Genomic DNA, 18,400 nt, shown 5'->3' with positions numbered 1-18,400 from the left:
TTTCAGCAATACTTTCAGAATTGGTTCCTTCCCAGTTAAAAACATATACACATACATAGTTTTCCTTTTAAGCAATTCTCTGAAATTCTTCCACATCATGAAATCGCATTGAAGGAGAAACCCCCTACAGTACAGAATATATTTTAGGAGGCTTTAAACACCCTCAGCCAGGTTCTCAATAATTTAGGCAATAACTACCCATTCACTCCCATGACTGATTAGGAAAGGGAACAACAGTGGTTCTCCCTGGAATCCCCACTGCTCTGAGAGAGCAATCACATTACAGTCACCCTCCCTCGGCTTGGTCTAAAGGATTTTTCAGGCGCTGAGAACAAGGCATAAATCAAAGTGAGTAAGAACCTGCAGCGTTCAGATAGCTTCCTCCCCACTCGGACACCTCTCGCCATGAGGCTGATCATCTCAGCCAGAAAAGAGGGAATGCATATGACTTTAAAAAATTGTTATTTCTTTATTTTCATTTTATTTGAAATGGAGAAAGAGGGAAGGAGAGAGTGAGGGGTGGATATGTATATATGTATATATATGTATATATATGTATATATATGTATATATGTATATATATGTATATATATATGTATATATATGTATATATGTATATATATATGTATATATATATAATATCAGTGTTTGAGTTGAGTTGTACTCATGATTGGCAACAGACTACTTAATAGTGATTTCTGAGAGACTGAGAGAGAGTGAAAGAGTGAAAACCCAATTCCCATTAGCTGGTTTGCTTTTGGGAGCAAGGTGTCTAATACTTCAAGTTTTATACAGAGTACACAGAGAAACCCCTGTATTGCCATGAAGGGATCAGAGTTTTGTCCACAGCGGGGTTGTCTAGTGTCAAGAAGGGACAGGATGCATGGCTGGCTGGGTGTTTCTTGTCATCATCAATTAGAAGAAATGGCAACCAAGCCTCAGGTGAGTTAGAGACCCTTTGCCCTTGGCTCCTGTGCACTTCTGCTCTCAGGAAAGAATCTTTCCAGAGACAGAATCACTGAGATAGGATTTTTGTGAATTTAGCTGGATTCTTAAAGGAAAGTATGACTTTAGTTTATAACTGTATTATACTTGCAAAGAAAATATCTGTATTATCTAATCAAAGTAAAATTTAATGAAGTGATGACTAGCTCATTAGGAATAGTACAGATAGTGATATTAAGAGGTTTAATTATATTAGTTTTCAAATTGTTGCAGAGTGTATATAAATAGGAATCAATTATTAAATTAGTTGCCATAAGATTTTCACTAGTAGATAGAAGTTAAGGAGCTTAAGAAATACATGTAGGGGAGCCAGCACTGCAGTACAGCAAGTTAAGTTTCTGCCTGCAGTACCGGCATCCCATGTGGGCACTGGGTTCAAGTCCTGGCTGCTCCACTTCTGATCCAGCTCCATGCTAATGCACCTGGGAAAGCAGCAGAAGATGGCCCCAGTCCTTGGGCCCCTGCACCCATGTGAGAGACCTGGAAGAAGCTCGTGGCTCCTGGCTTCAGCCTGGCCCAGCCCTGGCCATTGCGGCTATTTGGGGAGTGAACCAGCTCTCTCTCTCTCTCTCAGTCTCGACTTCTTTCTCTGGATCTCTGCCTTTCAAGCAATTAAGTAAATCTTACAAAAAATAGATACAGGAGAACTTATTTCACCTACCCAGCCTTTTACAATGAAGAAACAAGTCAGTCTTCTCTAACATCATTTTACTATTTTTGGAAGCAATGCTTTAGGAAGATGCTTAAGTTTAACTTATGAAAGAAAAAAAATTCTCACATCTTGAATTTTTATGTCCTTTTTTGGTATCTCAGTGAACAAAGATGATTTTAAACTTACAAAGTTTTTCTATTATCTAAGTTAAGAAATATTAAATGAAAGTTATTAATTTTGAAATGTTTGCAGGTCCTCTTAAAACCTTGTCATACTTTTATAACCAGGAGATTATAATTGATTTTGTACTAGAATCGACTTAGGTAAGGAAAAACGTATTTTGCAAAAATAAAATCACTTCCCAGTATGCTTGACAGAAACAAGCTCTCCATTTTCATTTGTGTGCCATTGAAGACGTGAGTGACATCTGTCCAGCGGTTTATCTCCAAGCAGTCCACTGCGGAATTCCTGGGAAGGTCTTAGGATTGGGCACAGCTGGAGTTCCACCTTCCATTTGGATCCTGCTCTCCTTCACTGTTGGGAGTTGATTTTGGGTTTACCCTCCTATAAGAATCATTACCATCTCTCCTCTCATCAAAATGCTTCCACTGTTCATATAGTTTTAAAATAACCTGATAATTTCCAAAATCTTCTCGGTATCCCCAGGAAGCTCAGCAAACCACTGTCTGGCATTCTGTTGTACAACACAGGCCACGTGGAGGTGAGCTATGGACAAAGTGCCCTTCTGTAGGCGTCTCTCACTCTATCCAGCAGGGGGAAGCCACGCGGCTTCTTAGCCCATGCCCTGCACATACTGGAGCAAAGGTCTAGGAGGGTGATAAAAACTGAAGCAACAGCCCATTAATTCTGGAATATGGAGTTCACATTTCAATATAGGATTCATCCCATGAGCAAGTTCCTTTGGAAAAGTATCTGCAAATCCACCTTTCCATACAGAAGTAGCAGCAGAAACCAATCTTGCATTTGAGACTACTCCAAATTCCTCTCCTTTGGGTGCCAAAAACACAGAGGTAGAAGCCATTCATACAAGATTTATGCTTTTCCGAGAATATCCGGCATAGAATGTCTCAGAATAGACTGTAGCAGTGGCAATAACTGGTCTTAATTTAAGATGTTCATCTAATGCCTAGACAATATCTGTAAAAAATATTTGTAATTTTCCAATACTCTTCTTGTGAGAGAAATTTCAAGTTCTTTTGGCACCCCTTCAACAGCTCTTGTTTATCTTGAATCTGATGCAAATAGTGGGAGCTGGGCCAAGAGTGCCCTGCCGGGAACACAGCTTGCCCTGATAAAAAAAGCACCAGCCCATGGAGCTGCCTGTGGAGCCCCCATGGACCTGCTAAGCTCTGCTCAGCTTTTCTGATCAGCTTCTCCAGAATCCAGAGTAAAAGCTCTAGGATTCAAAAGTCTTAAAGCCAGCAAACAACCTATAATTTAAAAGAAGGGAAAAAGGAGAAATGTCCTCTCTGCATGCTTTCCCAAACACAATACTCAAGAATGATTCCAATCAAATGAAAGCCGAAACCATATAATGAAGTAAAGGGGAGAACAGAAGTAGTTCAATACCCGTGGCACCAGAATCCCCAAACAGAGACCAAACAGCACTTGCTGAGTTTTCAACGTGAGCCAAGAACTGTGCTAGCTCATTTATGTCACCTTGCGCTCCAGTGTCGTGTCCCCTTAAAAAATGATGCTGAAACCTAATCAGCATGTGTCTGCGCTCCTGACTGGGATGGGGTATTCTTTCAAACAGCCTTGGCAGAGGGAGGGTTCCCATGTGCCTTCTGCACATGACAGCCACCCAAATGAGAGGACATAGGAGTGGGAAGCATTGAAAAATCATTGGATAATTAATATATACTTAATGTCAACGGTGTGGCAAATGAGGATGCCTGTGACAAAAAAGCTGAAGAAAAGTTATTTGTGATCTCTCTACCAATTATTGTCAGATATTTTCTTTTTTTTTCATTTATTAAACTTTTATTTAATGAATATAAATTTCCAAAGTACAGCTTATGGGTTACAATGGCTTCCCCCCTCCCATAACTTTCCTCCCACCCACAACCTTCCCCTTTCCCGCTCCCTCTCCCCTTCCATTCACATAAAGATTCATTTTCAATTCTCTTTATATACAGAAGATCAGTTTAGTATATATTAGGTAAAGATTTCAACAGTTTGCCCCATATAGCAACATAAAGTGAAAAAACTACCATTGGAGTACTAATTATAGCATTAAATAACAATGTACAGCACATTAAAGACAGAGATCCTACATAATATTTTTTAAAAATTAATTAATTTTCTATGCCATTTCCAATTTAACACCAGGTTGTTTTTTTTTTCATTTCCAATTCTCTTTATATACAGAAGATCAATTCAGTATATAATTAGTAAAGACCTCATCAGTTTGTACCCACACAGGAACACAAAGTATAAAAATACTGTTTCAGTACTAGTTATAGCCTCACTTCACATTAGACAACACATTAAGGACAGATCCCACATGGGGTGTAAGTACACAGTGACTCCTGTTGCTGACTTAACAATTTGACACTCCTGTTCATGGCGTCAGTAATCTCCCTAGGCTCTAGTCATGAGTTGCCAGGGCTATGGAAGCCTTTAGAGTTCGCCGACTTTGATCTCATTCCGATAGGGTCATAGTCAAAGTGGAAGTTCTCTCCTCCCTTCGGAGAAAGGTACCTCCTTCTTTGATGGCCCCGTTCTTTCCACTGGGATCTCACTCACAGAGATCTTTCAGTTAGGTCTTTTTTTTTTTTTCCCATGCTATCTTGGCTTTCCATGCCTACTATACTCTCATGGGCTCTTCAGCCAGATCCGAATGCCTTGAGGGCTGATTCTGAGGCCAGAGTGTTGTTTAGGACATATGCCATTCTATGAGTCTGCTGTGAATCCCATTTCCCATATTGGATCCTTCTCTCCCTTTTTGATTCTATCAGTTAGTATTAGCAGACGCTTGTCTTGTTTGTGTGATCCCTTTGACTCTTAGACCTATCAGAGCCATCAATTGTGAGCTGAAATTGATCACTTGAACTAGTGAGATGGCATTGGTACATGCCACCTTGATGGGATTGTGTTGTAATCCCCTGGCACATTTCTAACTCCACCATTTGGGGCAAGTCCGATTGAGCATGTCCCAAATTGTACATCTCCTCCCTCTCTTTTTCCACTCTTAAATTTAACAGGGATCACTTTTCAGTTAAAATTTAAACACCTAAGAATAATTGTGTGTTAAATACTGAGTTCAACCACTAGTACTAGAACAACAACAACAACAAGAAATACTAAAAAGGATAAAGTATTACATTGTACATCTAAAGTCAGGACAAGAGCTGATCAGTTCATTGTTTCTTATAGTGTCCATTTCACTTAACAGGTTTCCCCTTTGGCGCTCAGTTGTCACCGATCAGGGAAAACAAATGATATTTGTCTCTTTGGGACTGGCTTAATTCACTCAGCATGATGTTTTCCAGATTGCTCCATCTTGTTGCAAATGACCGGGTTTCGTTGTTTCTTACTGCTGTATAGTATTCTATGGAGTACATGTCCCATAATTTCTTTATCCAGTCTACTGTTGATGGGCATTTGGGTTGGTTCCAGGTCTTAGCTATTGTGAATTGAGCTGCAATAAACATTAATGTGCAGATAGTTCTCACAAGAGCAAGTGGTTTGCAATTTCTCTTCTTCCATTGCCCATATCTTTTGACATAGTCGTAAGACATTGCTCCAGATAGAATCACTCTGACTTACTACTTGGTAATTTACCTTTCCATATGATCCTGCAGGGTCCTTGGTGAAGCCTGTCGTGCTATTTTCTTATCTTTAAAGTAAATGCAAGGTGTCAGGTGCATAACAATAACATGAGCAGATCTAAAAATACTGCTCAGCTTTCCTTACAGACGATCTAATTAATACTAAGATGCTGTTACTCCCTTTTTATTTCATCAGTAGTATATTATTTATAAATAACTGATATGACATTTAAATATAATAAGCATAAATGCATTATTTAATAACTGATACATTTGAGCCTAACGAGCATATTTAAGTACCAACTAAAATAGTGTGTAAAATTTGCAAATCATGTTTTTTGAGGTGAGGGAAACTACTAGGATTTGAATAGCACCTTTATATACTTTATCTAATTTGGTGGTATCAACAAGACTGTATCAGATAAGGTAAGTTTTCCTGGTTCTCTATTATATATGAAAAATGATGATTCAATATTTATACAAAACTACTGGCTTAATAATTGGCCACCCAGGTTAACAGTGTTATTCTGACTTTAGACCTAGGACTCCACTGGTGTAGCTGTTAATCTTTTGAAAATATTCTTTGTTTGCTATTATTCTCATATTTCAAAAAATTAAGGAAACTTTATATTTGCATATGAGCTAATAACCTTTTAAGCTGTTGAAAGGCCTACTACACATGAATTAATCTAGAGGTGATAAAACATATAAAGACTTAAAATTTTGAAAAGGTTATATGTGAGGCAAATTCAGTACAGGCTCTAAGTGAGTTCTGGTGTTTGGGAAATGCACCCAGCCCCGCATTTCACATGTAAGGCAGAGATTATGCTGACTGTTAATGTGTGAAGAATTTCATTCCAGAGATAGATTAGAATAATTTCTACAAAACGATGTTGTTGTCTCAGGTGAATGGTGATTCTAATATTGTAGCACCTTTTGTCTAATTTGATATTTTTAGAGAGGTTGGTCGTTAGCACTCTGAAAGCATAGTAATCTGTTTCACAAATAGAACCAGACTGCTGGTGATTACAGATTCTTCAGGTTTCAGTAGCAGACATCAATGATATCGCTATGCAGTGTGAACTGTATGTTCCTGAGGTGTTAATGAGGAAAAGAGTGGTTCTTTGCTTTATCAATTTTTCTTCCCTTTTGGACACTGATAAAAGACAATGGAAAGTATCATAAAGTTCTATTTGCGACAGATTTTTACGTTTAAGAGAATACCTGGTTGTGGCTAGTTTTACTTTATTTTATTTTTCCTTTCTCTGAGTGAATACTGGCTACAGCAAGATAATATGATTGCAAGGAAAGTCGATATTCAGAGAAATAAAACCTTGACTGGGTGATCCATAAGTAGGTTGTTTAACTGCATAAGGAGTCTTCAAAAGTTCATGAAAAATGTGTATTATGAGCAAACTTGGCATGGATTTCGAATAGTTTTGACCAAAAGGAGCTTATTTCTTAACTTATCTTTTAAAAATTTTTTCACAAAATTTTGGGAATACCCTTGTATAATAAAGATAGTGTTTATTTTCCTGTTAATGAAAACACGAACAAAATTTAGAATTTACCTGGACAGACATGATTAATATTTATTACCAAGGTAAGGGCAGCTTTATTGAGAGTGCTTTTTACCTTTAGCTGTTTTAAATAAGTGTCTTGCATAGTGTTTCTATTCTATTCAGTGAATAAAAAGATATAAAAACCTGTAAAACAAGAATTACATGGGAAAAAAAAAACCCTCGAGGTATCATTAACATGGGTTGAAGGCATTCCATTGTGAGAAGGTGTTTTATAGACATTGTTTGAACATCTTCTATAATTTACTTGGGGCATGGAGACAAAAGCAGCACTGCTAGTCTTGATTGGTTTTATATAAGTTGGTGAACAGGTTTCTACTTATAAAATGAGGAGTATTGATTACACGATAGGAAAATAAGATAATTTAGATAATTTAGTTGCATGTAGCTGTAATCATTTTAAAAGTTTAAAGTATTTGAAACTAAATTTTGATTTCTCAAGGGTACCTTGTTTTATATAGACATAGATTTGCAGTGTAAATGTTAATCAATGTTCTAATAAATATCAATTAATAAGTGATCTCATTATGAAGTACATGTATCAGAAGGTATAGGAAGGAAAAGATGATTCAAAAACATTGATGGTCATCAAATTATGTGATACGGAGTCTTTCTCTCTGAATTTTCAATATTTAAATTATTCTTTCATCTATTTGCCAAATCACACAACAATGCCTGAAAAAGATGATCACCCACTCAAAGAGGGCATTGCACTGCTTTTTTTTTTTTAAATTTGACAGAGAGTTAGACAGTGAGAGAGAGAGAGACAGAGAGAAAGGTCTTCCTTCCATTGGTTCACTCCCCAAATGGTCGCTACAGCTGGTGTGCTGTGCCAATCCAAAGCCAGGAGCCAGGTGCTTCTCCTGGTCTCCCATGCGGGTGCAGGGCCCAAGTACTTGGGCCGTCCTCCACTGCACTCCCGGGCCACAGCAGAGAGCTGGACTGGAAGAGGAGCAGCTGGGACTAGAACCTGGTGCCCATATGGGATGCGAGTGCCGCAGGCAGAGGATTAACCAAGTGAGCCACAGCACTGGCCCTCATACTGTTTTGTTTTAAAGAATACTCAATTGGCTACTTATTTTTATACAATGAAGCATTGGGAAGGCCCCTAAATATTTTTTATATGAACTCAAGTCCAACTTTATCTTCAGCTATAAATTACATTTGGGGTGCTTTAATATAATTTTCTTCATTTAAAAAAGGTATTAGCTGCAATGATGGACAGAGTAACATTTAAATTTTGGTACTTTACCAAAAATAGAGATCATATGCCTAAGAGATGAAAGCTCATCAAAATTCATATGGTACTTTATATTAAAAGGAAAACTTCTGCCGTGTCAGTATGCTTTGTTGAATGGGAAGCAGTTATGGATAGGCACGCACACATACAAACTCACACACACATACACATGCACACATAAGGATATATGGTTTACTTTCTATAAAGTGAGCATTAGAAGTGTTCACTTATAAACAGTAGAAAGAAAGGGGTTAACGATTAGAAATGTTCACTTATAAACAGTAGAAAGAAAGTGGTTAATGATCAAGAGGGTTATATAACAATTAGAAAATGAAATTATTAATGTGCAGAGAGGTATTCACTAGGAAAAAAAAACTATAAACACTTAAATTGCTCCATTTCCTTCACTAAAACTGATGCTTTTGCTTCACTCTAATACTCTCCTTCACTGATTTTTCTGTATATGTTCATTTCACCCCCAAAGATCTATTTAACAGATTTATAATCAAGCAAATCAGTATTTTCTCCTTTGCTAGATGTGCTTATACTATTGTCAATAGAGTCCATGTGAAAGGAATCTCAAGGAGGTGATGGTTTCCCAGCACCCTTTGCTCTTTTGAAGAGGCTCTCTTCTTTCTTTTTCTTTTGTGACTTGGGGGATGCTCCCTCTCCAAACTCCATGAAAGTGTCAATGCTTAAATGTGACTAGCTTCAGTTCCTCCAGCCCATGGGAAATACATCTACAAATAACAGCCACTTCTATGTCCATTGCATCTTTGTTCTGCATGGTTGGCCATATTCTGACTGGGAGAGGAAGGGTAGGAAAAGAAGCATGCGTCTAACCCAGTGAGTGAAAGTTGGAGGAAACAGCATGTGACCAGGAATGGTCTGGTGTTTGCCTGCTTCCAGCGCTGGGATAAACAAGGGGCTGGCAGTGAAGACTCCTCCTCTCCTTTCTGCCCCTTCTCTCCAGATGAGGAGCACATCTCACTAGCAAACGGCAGGCCTGATTTCAGCTCATTTTTGTTCCTCGCTGGACATTGCAGCAAGTCACCTAGAGTCTCCTGCTTCATACTTTGTGAGTTAATTATTTATTGGTATGTTGCAAGCTTGAGTTATTATGAGATGCATTCAAGTCCTGGCTCCACTCCTGATTCCAGCTTCCTGCTAAAGCCTACCCTGGGAGACAGCAGGTGATGAATCAAGTACTTGAATCCCTGCTACCCATGTGGAAGACCCAGACTGAGTTTCTGGCTTCTGGCTTTGTCCTGTTCCAGTCCCAGCTGTTGTGGGCATTTGAAGAGTGAAGCAGTGGATGGGAGTTCCATCTTTATTGTCTCTGCCTTTCAAAAAACTTAGATATATATATATATATATATATATATATATATATAATTATATACATATATTTTAATATATATATTTTAAAATATCCATCTGCAAACTTGGAACCTGGAACAAACCCAGCTGGGGATTTCATTGCCCACAATAGTAGAACTGAATGCATTCATCTCCCTGCTCCCCTGCCCTAAACTGGGAACAAGGCAAGAATGGCCCCTCTCAGAACTTCCTTAGTATACTCCTGAAAATCCTAAGCAGTGAAACAGGAGAATCAAAAGAATTAGAAAGCATACATATTGGAAAAGAAGCAAAATGATGCCAACAGTAAGTAAAGAAGGCCCGTAGAAATGAAGCCATATTATTTCCATGCCTGGAAGGCTTTATATTGTTATGATGTTGAGTCTCCATAAGTTGGTTGATGGTTTCTGCAAAATTGCAGTCACAATTCCACTTTGTAGATCTTGATAATTTTATCCTACTGTTTTTTTTTTTTGTGGAAATATAAAGTACTTTGAATAGCTGAAACAAATTTTAAGAAGGAAAAAACTAAAGGAATAATGCTAATTGATTTTAAGAAGTATTATAAAGCCATGATGATAACAAAAGTGTGGTATTGGTTGGAAATCTGTAAAAATAGATTGGTGGAACAAAAAAGGAAATTCACGATTGACATGTACAGATAAGAAATTCTTGACAAAGTTTGCAATGACAATTCAATGGAGAAATAATAGTTTTCCCCCAAAATTACACTAGAATAGTTGTCATCACATTAAAAAATCAAGCTCAACAATATCTTATACCTTACACAAAATTTAACGTAGCTATCATTGACCATGTAAGTAGAAATGCAAGTCTAGAACTTCTAGAAGAAAATATAGGAGAAATTCTGATATGTGTGATTTGGGCTAGACAAAGAATTTTTAGACATAACAACAAAATATGAGGTATAAGGCAAAATAGATAAATTGGGTTTTGTAAAAATTGGAAATTTCTGCTCAGTTCTGCTAAAGGAATGAAAAGTTACAGAATGGGAATAAATATTTGTAAATTACATTTCTTGTGGACAAATTCATCTAGGATATGTAAAAGGCAATAATTATTAAAAATGTCAAGCTTTATAGACACATCCCCCAGAAAGGTATGACAAATGAGCATATAAAAAAGATGACCAATTTCATTATCCATAAAGAAATGTGAAGTAAAACAATAATGAGATGCTACTTTAACACATTGATTGTAAGAATATAAAATTATACAGCCACTTTAGAAAAATTGTTGGTTTCTTTTTTTTTATAAAGATTTATTTATTTGAAAGGCATAGTGACAGAGGGAGGTTGCTGGTTTCTTATAAACATACTGTTGCCTTAGTATGAGTATGTTACTGTTAAGTATTTACTCAAAAGAAAAGGAAGCTTATCTTTATTCAGAATTTTTCTTATGAATATTTATAGGAGCTTTATTCTTGATCACTAAAATCATGAAACAACCAAGATATCTTTCAGACAAAATAGATAAATTATATTACATCCGTAGAACAGAAAACTGCTTAACAATAAAAAAATTATGGGCTAGTACAGCAACATGGATAAGTATTAAATGCATTGTACTAAGTTAAAGAAGCCAGATTCAAAAGTTTTCATTGTCTCTGATTTCATTTAGATGACATTCTGGAAAAGCTGGAGCTACAGGAAATGAAAATATTCAACATTTGCTAGAGTTTCGAGTCTGGGGACAGTAGGTGAGTGCAGATGTGGGATGTGAAAGGGTTTTTGGATGATGGAAGTCTTCTATAAGAGAATGTATTGGACACATGACTCAAAATTCAAAATTGTATACTACAGGTAATATATTTTATTACTAGGAACTTTAACAAAATCAGCATGTATGTGAGGGGAACCCGACAGGGCATGAAATTTGAAGCAAATTATACTATGCTAGAAAATTACATATTGAAAATGAATATCACAACCACAATAAAGTCACTGAAGGGAAAGGACAGGTTGTAGCATTTTGATAGAATATTGTAAAATTAGAAATGAAAAGCATTCAGAAAATGTGCTCTTCTGAGTGAAGGTGTTTCTCATGGGGCCATATCTTAGTGAACTTTAAACTACTTGAATGGTAGCGTTGAAAAAATAAGAAGGTGTATTTCACATATTGGTAGTTATGGTTTTATTATCAAGAGAGAAGTTATAAATAATGAGGAAGTTGCTGGAATTGTGATGTCCATTAGGTCAGAGTTATTGGAATGAAGCTAGAGGATAGTGATAGAAAGATATAGTTACATACATTTATATGAAAATACATATAGGTGGGTAGAGATAATTGGGTTAGTGTATAAAAATATTACTTCGCTTTGTACCCTGAAGGGACTTATGAGCAATGACATCCCAGTAACAATGAGTATACCTAACATTCAAATCTTGATCTTAGCCTTCATCCAAAGGAATCAGAGATCCTTGAGAAGTAGTTAATTCCAGGGTTGGGGTAGGAAAAAATACTGGATGAGACTAGTGTATCTTGTACCAGCTCAAAGTTAGGAAAAGCTTACACTAAAGGCAATGCTAAAAATAAGAGTCATGGTGGAAGTGTTCCCAGTGGCCAAAGATAGAAACATTTGAGCTACTCAACTATTAATGATGATAATGGATTATAAACTCAAGAATGAAATACATACCCTCTTGTCTTTGCAGTACGGATAAATACATCAGTAAAAATGGTTTAAAAAGACATCTCTTCCAAAAAGAATAATTTTTGGAAATTAGTAAGAGAAAATTTAGAAAGAATAACAGAGTTAGAAAAATATCATCATACAACACCACAGGAATAATCCTGCAGGTAAAATCCACTGTAGATATTCAAATCGTGATAGAAAATTTAAAGAGCAACAGGATGACTGGATGTCCTCAGAGTGTTTGCACTCAGTAAATATTTGTTAATTGCAAAGAGAGTCATACCATCTTCACGGTGAAGAAATCTGCAAAACACAAGTGAGCTAAGTGCATGGTAACTAAGTGATCCTCACCCTCACCAGGAATGACATGTCCACTTCATGTCTCCTCTCCTAGGGTGCACATTAGAGGGGTACATTGCACACATGTTGTCCCTCCTAACAAGATCCATTCTGAACCTAATCAAGAAAAGTATACGGTTCCGTATTGAGGGACATTCTATATACAATTGATGTGGCTCTTCATCAATCTCAAGATCTTAAATCAAAGACTAAGCAACCATCACCGATTAGAAGAGATTAAGAGACCTGGAAAATAAATGCAGTGTAGAATCCTACATTAGTTCTTGGAAGAGGAAAACAAAAGAATACTTCCAGAAAACCTGGTGTAATCCCAATAGTGATTCAGGAATAGCATTATGATTAGTATCCTTGTGATAACTTCAGTATCATCTTATAAAATGTAAACTGGGAAAGCTGGAGAAAAAGCCAGTGGGAATTTGACTTATTTTTGTAACTTATCTGTAATCTGAACTTTTCTCAAAATAAAAAATTAGGGACTGATGCAGTGTAGGGGTTTAAGCCATGGCTTGAGAGGCCAGCATCCCATATCAGAGCCCCAGTTTGAATACCAGATGAATTCTGATCCAGTTCCCTGCTAATGAGCCTGGGAAAGCAGTGGAGGATGGCCCAAGTGCTTGGGTCCCTGCCATGCATGTTGGAGACCTGGATGGAGTTCCTGGCTCCTGGCTTCAGCTTGGTCCAGCCCCGGTGTTTTTGGACATTTTGAGTTCACACTCAGCCCCACTGGTTGGGGCCATTTTGGGAGCGAACCAGTGTATGTAAGATTTCTCCTTCTCTCTTTTTTTTTTATTTCTGACAGGCAGAGTGGATAGTGAGAGAGAGACAGAGAGAAAGGTCTTCCTTTTGCATTGGTTCACCCTCCAATGGCCGCCGCGGTAGCGCGCTGCGGCCAGCGCACCACGCTGATCCGATGGCAGGAGCCAGGTGCTTCTCCTGGTCTCCCATGGGGTGCAGGGCCCAAGGACTTGGGCCATCCTCCACTGCACTCCCTGGCTCTCTTTTTCTCTTTGTCTCTTCTTCTCCTTGTCACTTTGCTTTTCAAATAAGCAAATATGTTTAAAAAGTTGAAACTGTGTTATTTATAGGTGCAAATCAAGTCTCATGAAACCAAACATTGGAAACTTTAAATCAGAAATTATTACATTGTCTTCCATTTAGCTCTAAACAGTGGTTAAACAGGATACCACAACAAACAAAGCTGGAGGATTAAGATACAGGTTCAAACATGAGACTAATCAGGGGGTGTAACAGAAAACACATCCCCTTTGTGTTTTGTTTTTAAGATTTATTTATTTATTTGAAAGAGTTACAGAGGGAGAGGGAGAGTAGAGGGAAGGAGGGGAGGGGAGAGAGCGAGAGAGAGATGTCATCCATCTGCTGGTTCACTCCCTCAGACATCCACAAGGAACCAGTGTGCCTATATGGGGTGCTAGGGTTGCAGGCCATGGGTTTACCCACTTAGCCACAACGCCAGTGCCTTCCATAAGTTTTTTTTTTTTTTTTGACAGGCAGAGTTAGACAGTGAGAGAGAGAGAAAAACAGAGAGAAAGGTCTTCCTTCCGTTGGTTCACTCCCCAAATGGCCGCCATGGCCGGCACACTGCGCTGATCCAAAGCTAGGAGCCAGGTGCTTCCTCCTGGTCTCCCATGCGGGTGCAGGGACCAAGCACTTGGGCCATCCTCCACTGCACTCCCGGGCCACAGCAGAGAGCTGGACTGGAAGAGGAGCAACCAGGACAGAATCCGGTGCCTCAACCGGGACTAGAACCCGGGGTGCCGGCACTGCAGGTGGAGGATTAGCCTAGTGAGCCGTAGTGCCAGCCCTCCCATAAGTTTTTAACTCTGCTTGGAAAAGCACCCATTACAAGGGGGAAAAGCAAAGCTCTCAGAGCTACAAATGAGTCAAACTGTAGGGGTCTCAAAAAGGGATGGCGTTTGTGAGTAGGGGTTCACGGTCATGATGGCTTTGTGGAGTGGGTCTCACATGTTAACACACTCAAGTGCTACAAGGTCTCACCAGGGAGTGTGATCCTGTAGGACTGTCTTCTGTCCCACTCTGAGCCAAGAAGTTTCTTGCAAATCCAAATGGGGTGAGAGGAAAATAAACTGCCACATAGCTGAGGAGCTTCGGACCTTGGATTTATCCTTTCTACCTGTCTGTCTAAACCACAGAGAAAAAGAATCTCAAGTGAGAAGTGAAATTGACACTTTCGGTGCGTTGACTTTGAACAGCCCTTGTCTCGACTGTTGAGGAACAGCTTTTTTTTTTTTCTTCCATACTATTTGTTGAACTCTTTACATTTCCATGCATATAAAGTGTCTTCAAAACATTTGTGAAAATTGAAAATTATAAAAAAAAACTATGTATGGATTGCAAATGTTTTTGCACTGAATAAACATATCTTCTAATTCTATTTTCCTGTGAACTTCTATGAAGTATCTCACATATAAGAAAAAGACCATGTCCATCAAGTCACGAAATCAGAAGTCATTGAGGATCTTGAGGGAAAAATCCGGCATAGTCACAGTCATCCTGGCATTCGCAATACTCAGGATCAAATAAGACCAGAACTGTAGAGGCGTGAGATGCTGAAGATGTTCTACTGGCTGTCTAAGTTGTGACAGGTTCAGTTGTGACTCCCCGTTTCAAAGCTAGTAATTCACATATCACTGAGCATTCGATTCTAACCCTTTTTGCTGAGAAAAGATTACTCTATTAGCTGTGAATATTTACTTTCCTATGTCTGAGCTGCATGCCTGATTAAACACCAGCAGTCAGAACAGCAGGTGATGGAAAGTACACAAAAGGTGTGCCTGCCCCCAGGTACGAATGCCTCTACTTGTTACCACCTGTGTCTGTTTTCCTACTTACCCTTTATAACAATGATATTTTGAGCCTGGTATCTAAGTGATTGCCTAGAGGAGCATGAATGAATATTCAAAGTCCCTGAAAAACTGAATGATTATTCAAGAAGATGCAATTGTGACCGGGTGACCACAAAAGAATGATGCAGCTTTAATTACAGTATGATCTATGTGTCTTTAAAAACCATTAGTAGCAGATATGTGTCTGCTAGGGTTAACATGCTTTCTTTTTTATAACTTGAAAAATATCATTACATTGCTTTTAATTCTGGCCTATTTCAAAATAAAATAGCACAAATGTTTCAATTAAAGGCTAGGATGATAACACATACTGAGGCATCCTGTTACTTTATTATCTATTGCCACAAAATAAAGAGGAATAGTCAATCCATTGTAGTTGTGAGTGAAGTTCATCCAACTTTATCCATAATAGGAGTGCAGAGAACACATTATCTTGTCTACAAATTACTTTTATGTTTTGTACATGAGACTTGTCATGGACTGTTAATTTTTTTCTGGGTCCATCTAGTATAATTACCCGAATGTCTGAGGACATAAATAAAAGAGTAATCGAGAAAGAATGTATTCAAAGCTATGTATTGTGCTTATGTGTGAAGCTGGTCAAGAAAATGGGCCCTAAGAAGCACTTTGTACTCCTCCTGGGACAAGAAATACTATAAGCTATCAGCAAAGCTTTATGAATCATTGGAAATTATTCAGAAGAGACTGAGACTGGGAGATTGACAGCACAAACCCTAAAAAAACTTTAAAAAATTCAGTAATTCCTTCCTTTTGGATGATTCAGGTTGAGCTACTTCTGACTGCAAAGATTTTCTGCTGATGGAAGAATTCCATAGGAGAGAGAAGTTCGATTTGCCAAGGAGGCTGACCTCCAAAATGAGACATCCGTGAGTAATGCCCTGTAAATGGATTCTTTTCCGCATTTTCCACGCCACCTAATTACAGAAACACATGACTTATTAAAAAGAGTGTGACTCATTGCTCAAACATGATTTCTCTTATCTTATGATTTAATGAAAGACGTATGGTTTTTGAATTTGGTAAACTGATCATCTAGTGATTTCCTTTCTGTAAGGTTTGTTAAATGCATTGACCAATTAGGATAAATAATATAAAAATACAGGTAACTATCATTTCTTTATTCATTGAGGATTTTAAAACTCTTATGCTGTTTAAATTCAAAGAGAGTTCTAGGTTGAAATTTATGATTATTTGAAAGAATATAATATATTAATGTTACTGATAGAGGTGAAACAACAAAAATAGTTTTCCAGATAGTTCTATAATCATCTAGAAAATTCTAGCATTCCAAAGAAACTAATAAGTCTAGAGAGATGTCTTATTTCTACAATATCTCTGATCTGCATTGTGAAAGCATGTGGGAAAATACACATGCTACTCCTAATTTATTTCTTACTACTGTTCTTGCTATTTCTCAAAGAAATGGTGACCCTGGACCAAAGGCTCTTGTCAAAACCTCCTCTTGGGTGATTTTGCTTCCTAGTCCATTACTTTATCCAATTTCGAATGTATGATGGTTCCTGTACATCAGTGGAATGCGGGTCTCGAGAGGGCACCATTTTTGACAGTCATCTTCACAGCTGGATCCCCAGTGCTTTGAAGGGCAGCAAAGCGTGGATCAGCAAGACCAGGTAGAAGCCACTGCATAAATTTGGTGGGTGATGACTATGTAAGGTGTGAGAGAAAAAGGAGAGTCAGGGAAGCTGTACACTTTTGCTCTTGCATCCTCCCCACCCCCTGTACTAATAAGAATGAAGTTTCCACTCACAGAGTATGTAGGTACTTAGTTAAATGCATTTGGGGGTCAGGAACAAGTGCCAGGTTCAGATACAAATTCAACAAAGATTATGATTAAAACCATTATATCTGATGCTATGACCCAAAGAGTGACTATAAGTAGAGAGGGGAAGAGTTTCCAAATTGTAGTTCTGTATTAGTAGTTTATGTGTCCAGTAAGATGAGCAGTGAGATTTGGGTATGGAATTCTGCCATGTGGAGATCACCACCTACCATAGTAAGAGGAGTTTAGGTGAGGGTTGATGGGAGATGTCCAGTTAGGGTGGATTTAGGGAGAGAACTGGAGGAAACAAATCAGATATAATGAATGCAATACAGTTTTGAGTTTTTTTTTTTGCCATAAAAAAGCAAAACTGGCAGTACATTGATGAAGGAAGTAAGTTTATAAAAATTTTTACCATGCTAGAGTCTATTTACAAATAAAGATGATGCTGAGTTTAAGATTAAATAAATTTACATTCATGAACTTTTGATATTCAAATTTATTCATGAAATTTGGGATAATTATAGAATAAATTTATAATAAATTTATTCAAATGTATTCATGAAATTTGGGATACTTATACAACCACTTACACACATGCACACACACGTATGTATAGTCATTTGTAATCAGTGGAAATTTCGCCCCCTCTCTTAAGAGCAGTTGTCCTGGGCTGTGAAGCTGAAGGCTTCTGAGTTAGAGTTGAATTCAAGTTTTGGCTTTGGTGCTTAATAAAACTGAATAACACCTCACTTTTGGGAGCTGTTTTCTAAGCCCCTATTTCTGTTCTTAGTGATTTATCTGCCAATTAATTCTCAAGAGACCCTCAAATGGCAGGAGCTATTATCACACCCTCTTAATAGGTAGGAGAATTGAGATGCAGGAAGATGAAGTCGCTTGTGCTTGGTCAGGTGGATCCTGCATGCTGAGTGTAGGGCTGACTGTGTGGGTCACCTCTGCTCCACGGCCATGCTGCCCAGATCCTATATTAAAAGCCATAGTGGTCATTATAATGGGAGTTTTTGAAAAGATTCCAGACCAGAGCATGCCCATATGTCACTTCAGTGA

At 38.0% G+C, this 18,400-nt stretch overlaps 1 protein-coding gene and 1 pseudogene across 1 annotated transcript in view; both read right to left on the bottom strand.

The window, feature by feature from the left end:
- The window catches only part of LOC133765207 (annexin A10-like), a 61,407-nt gene extending 60,988 nt beyond the window's left edge, over positions 1-419 (bottom strand). Inside the window, exon 1 of the mRNA XM_062198871.1 lies at positions 285-419. Within this exon, the coding sequence (XP_062054855.1) occupies positions 285-419 (135 nt within the window). The remainder of the gene's footprint in view (positions 1-284) is intronic.
- Positions 420-2,136: 1,717 nt separating this feature from the next.
- LOC133765206 (cyclin-C-like) lies at positions 2,137-18,331 on the bottom strand (annotated as a pseudogene).
- Positions 18,332-18,400: the final 69 nt, after the last annotated feature.

Source organism: Lepus europaeus, chromosome 8 (genome assembly GCF_033115175.1).
Source record: "Lepus europaeus isolate LE1 chromosome 8, mLepTim1.pri, whole genome shotgun sequence".
Classification (NCBI taxonomy): domain Eukaryota; kingdom Metazoa; phylum Chordata; class Mammalia; order Lagomorpha; family Leporidae; genus Lepus; species Lepus europaeus.
Note: the sequence above shows the minus strand (reverse complement) of the source record. Positions and strands in the feature narration are given on the sequence as shown.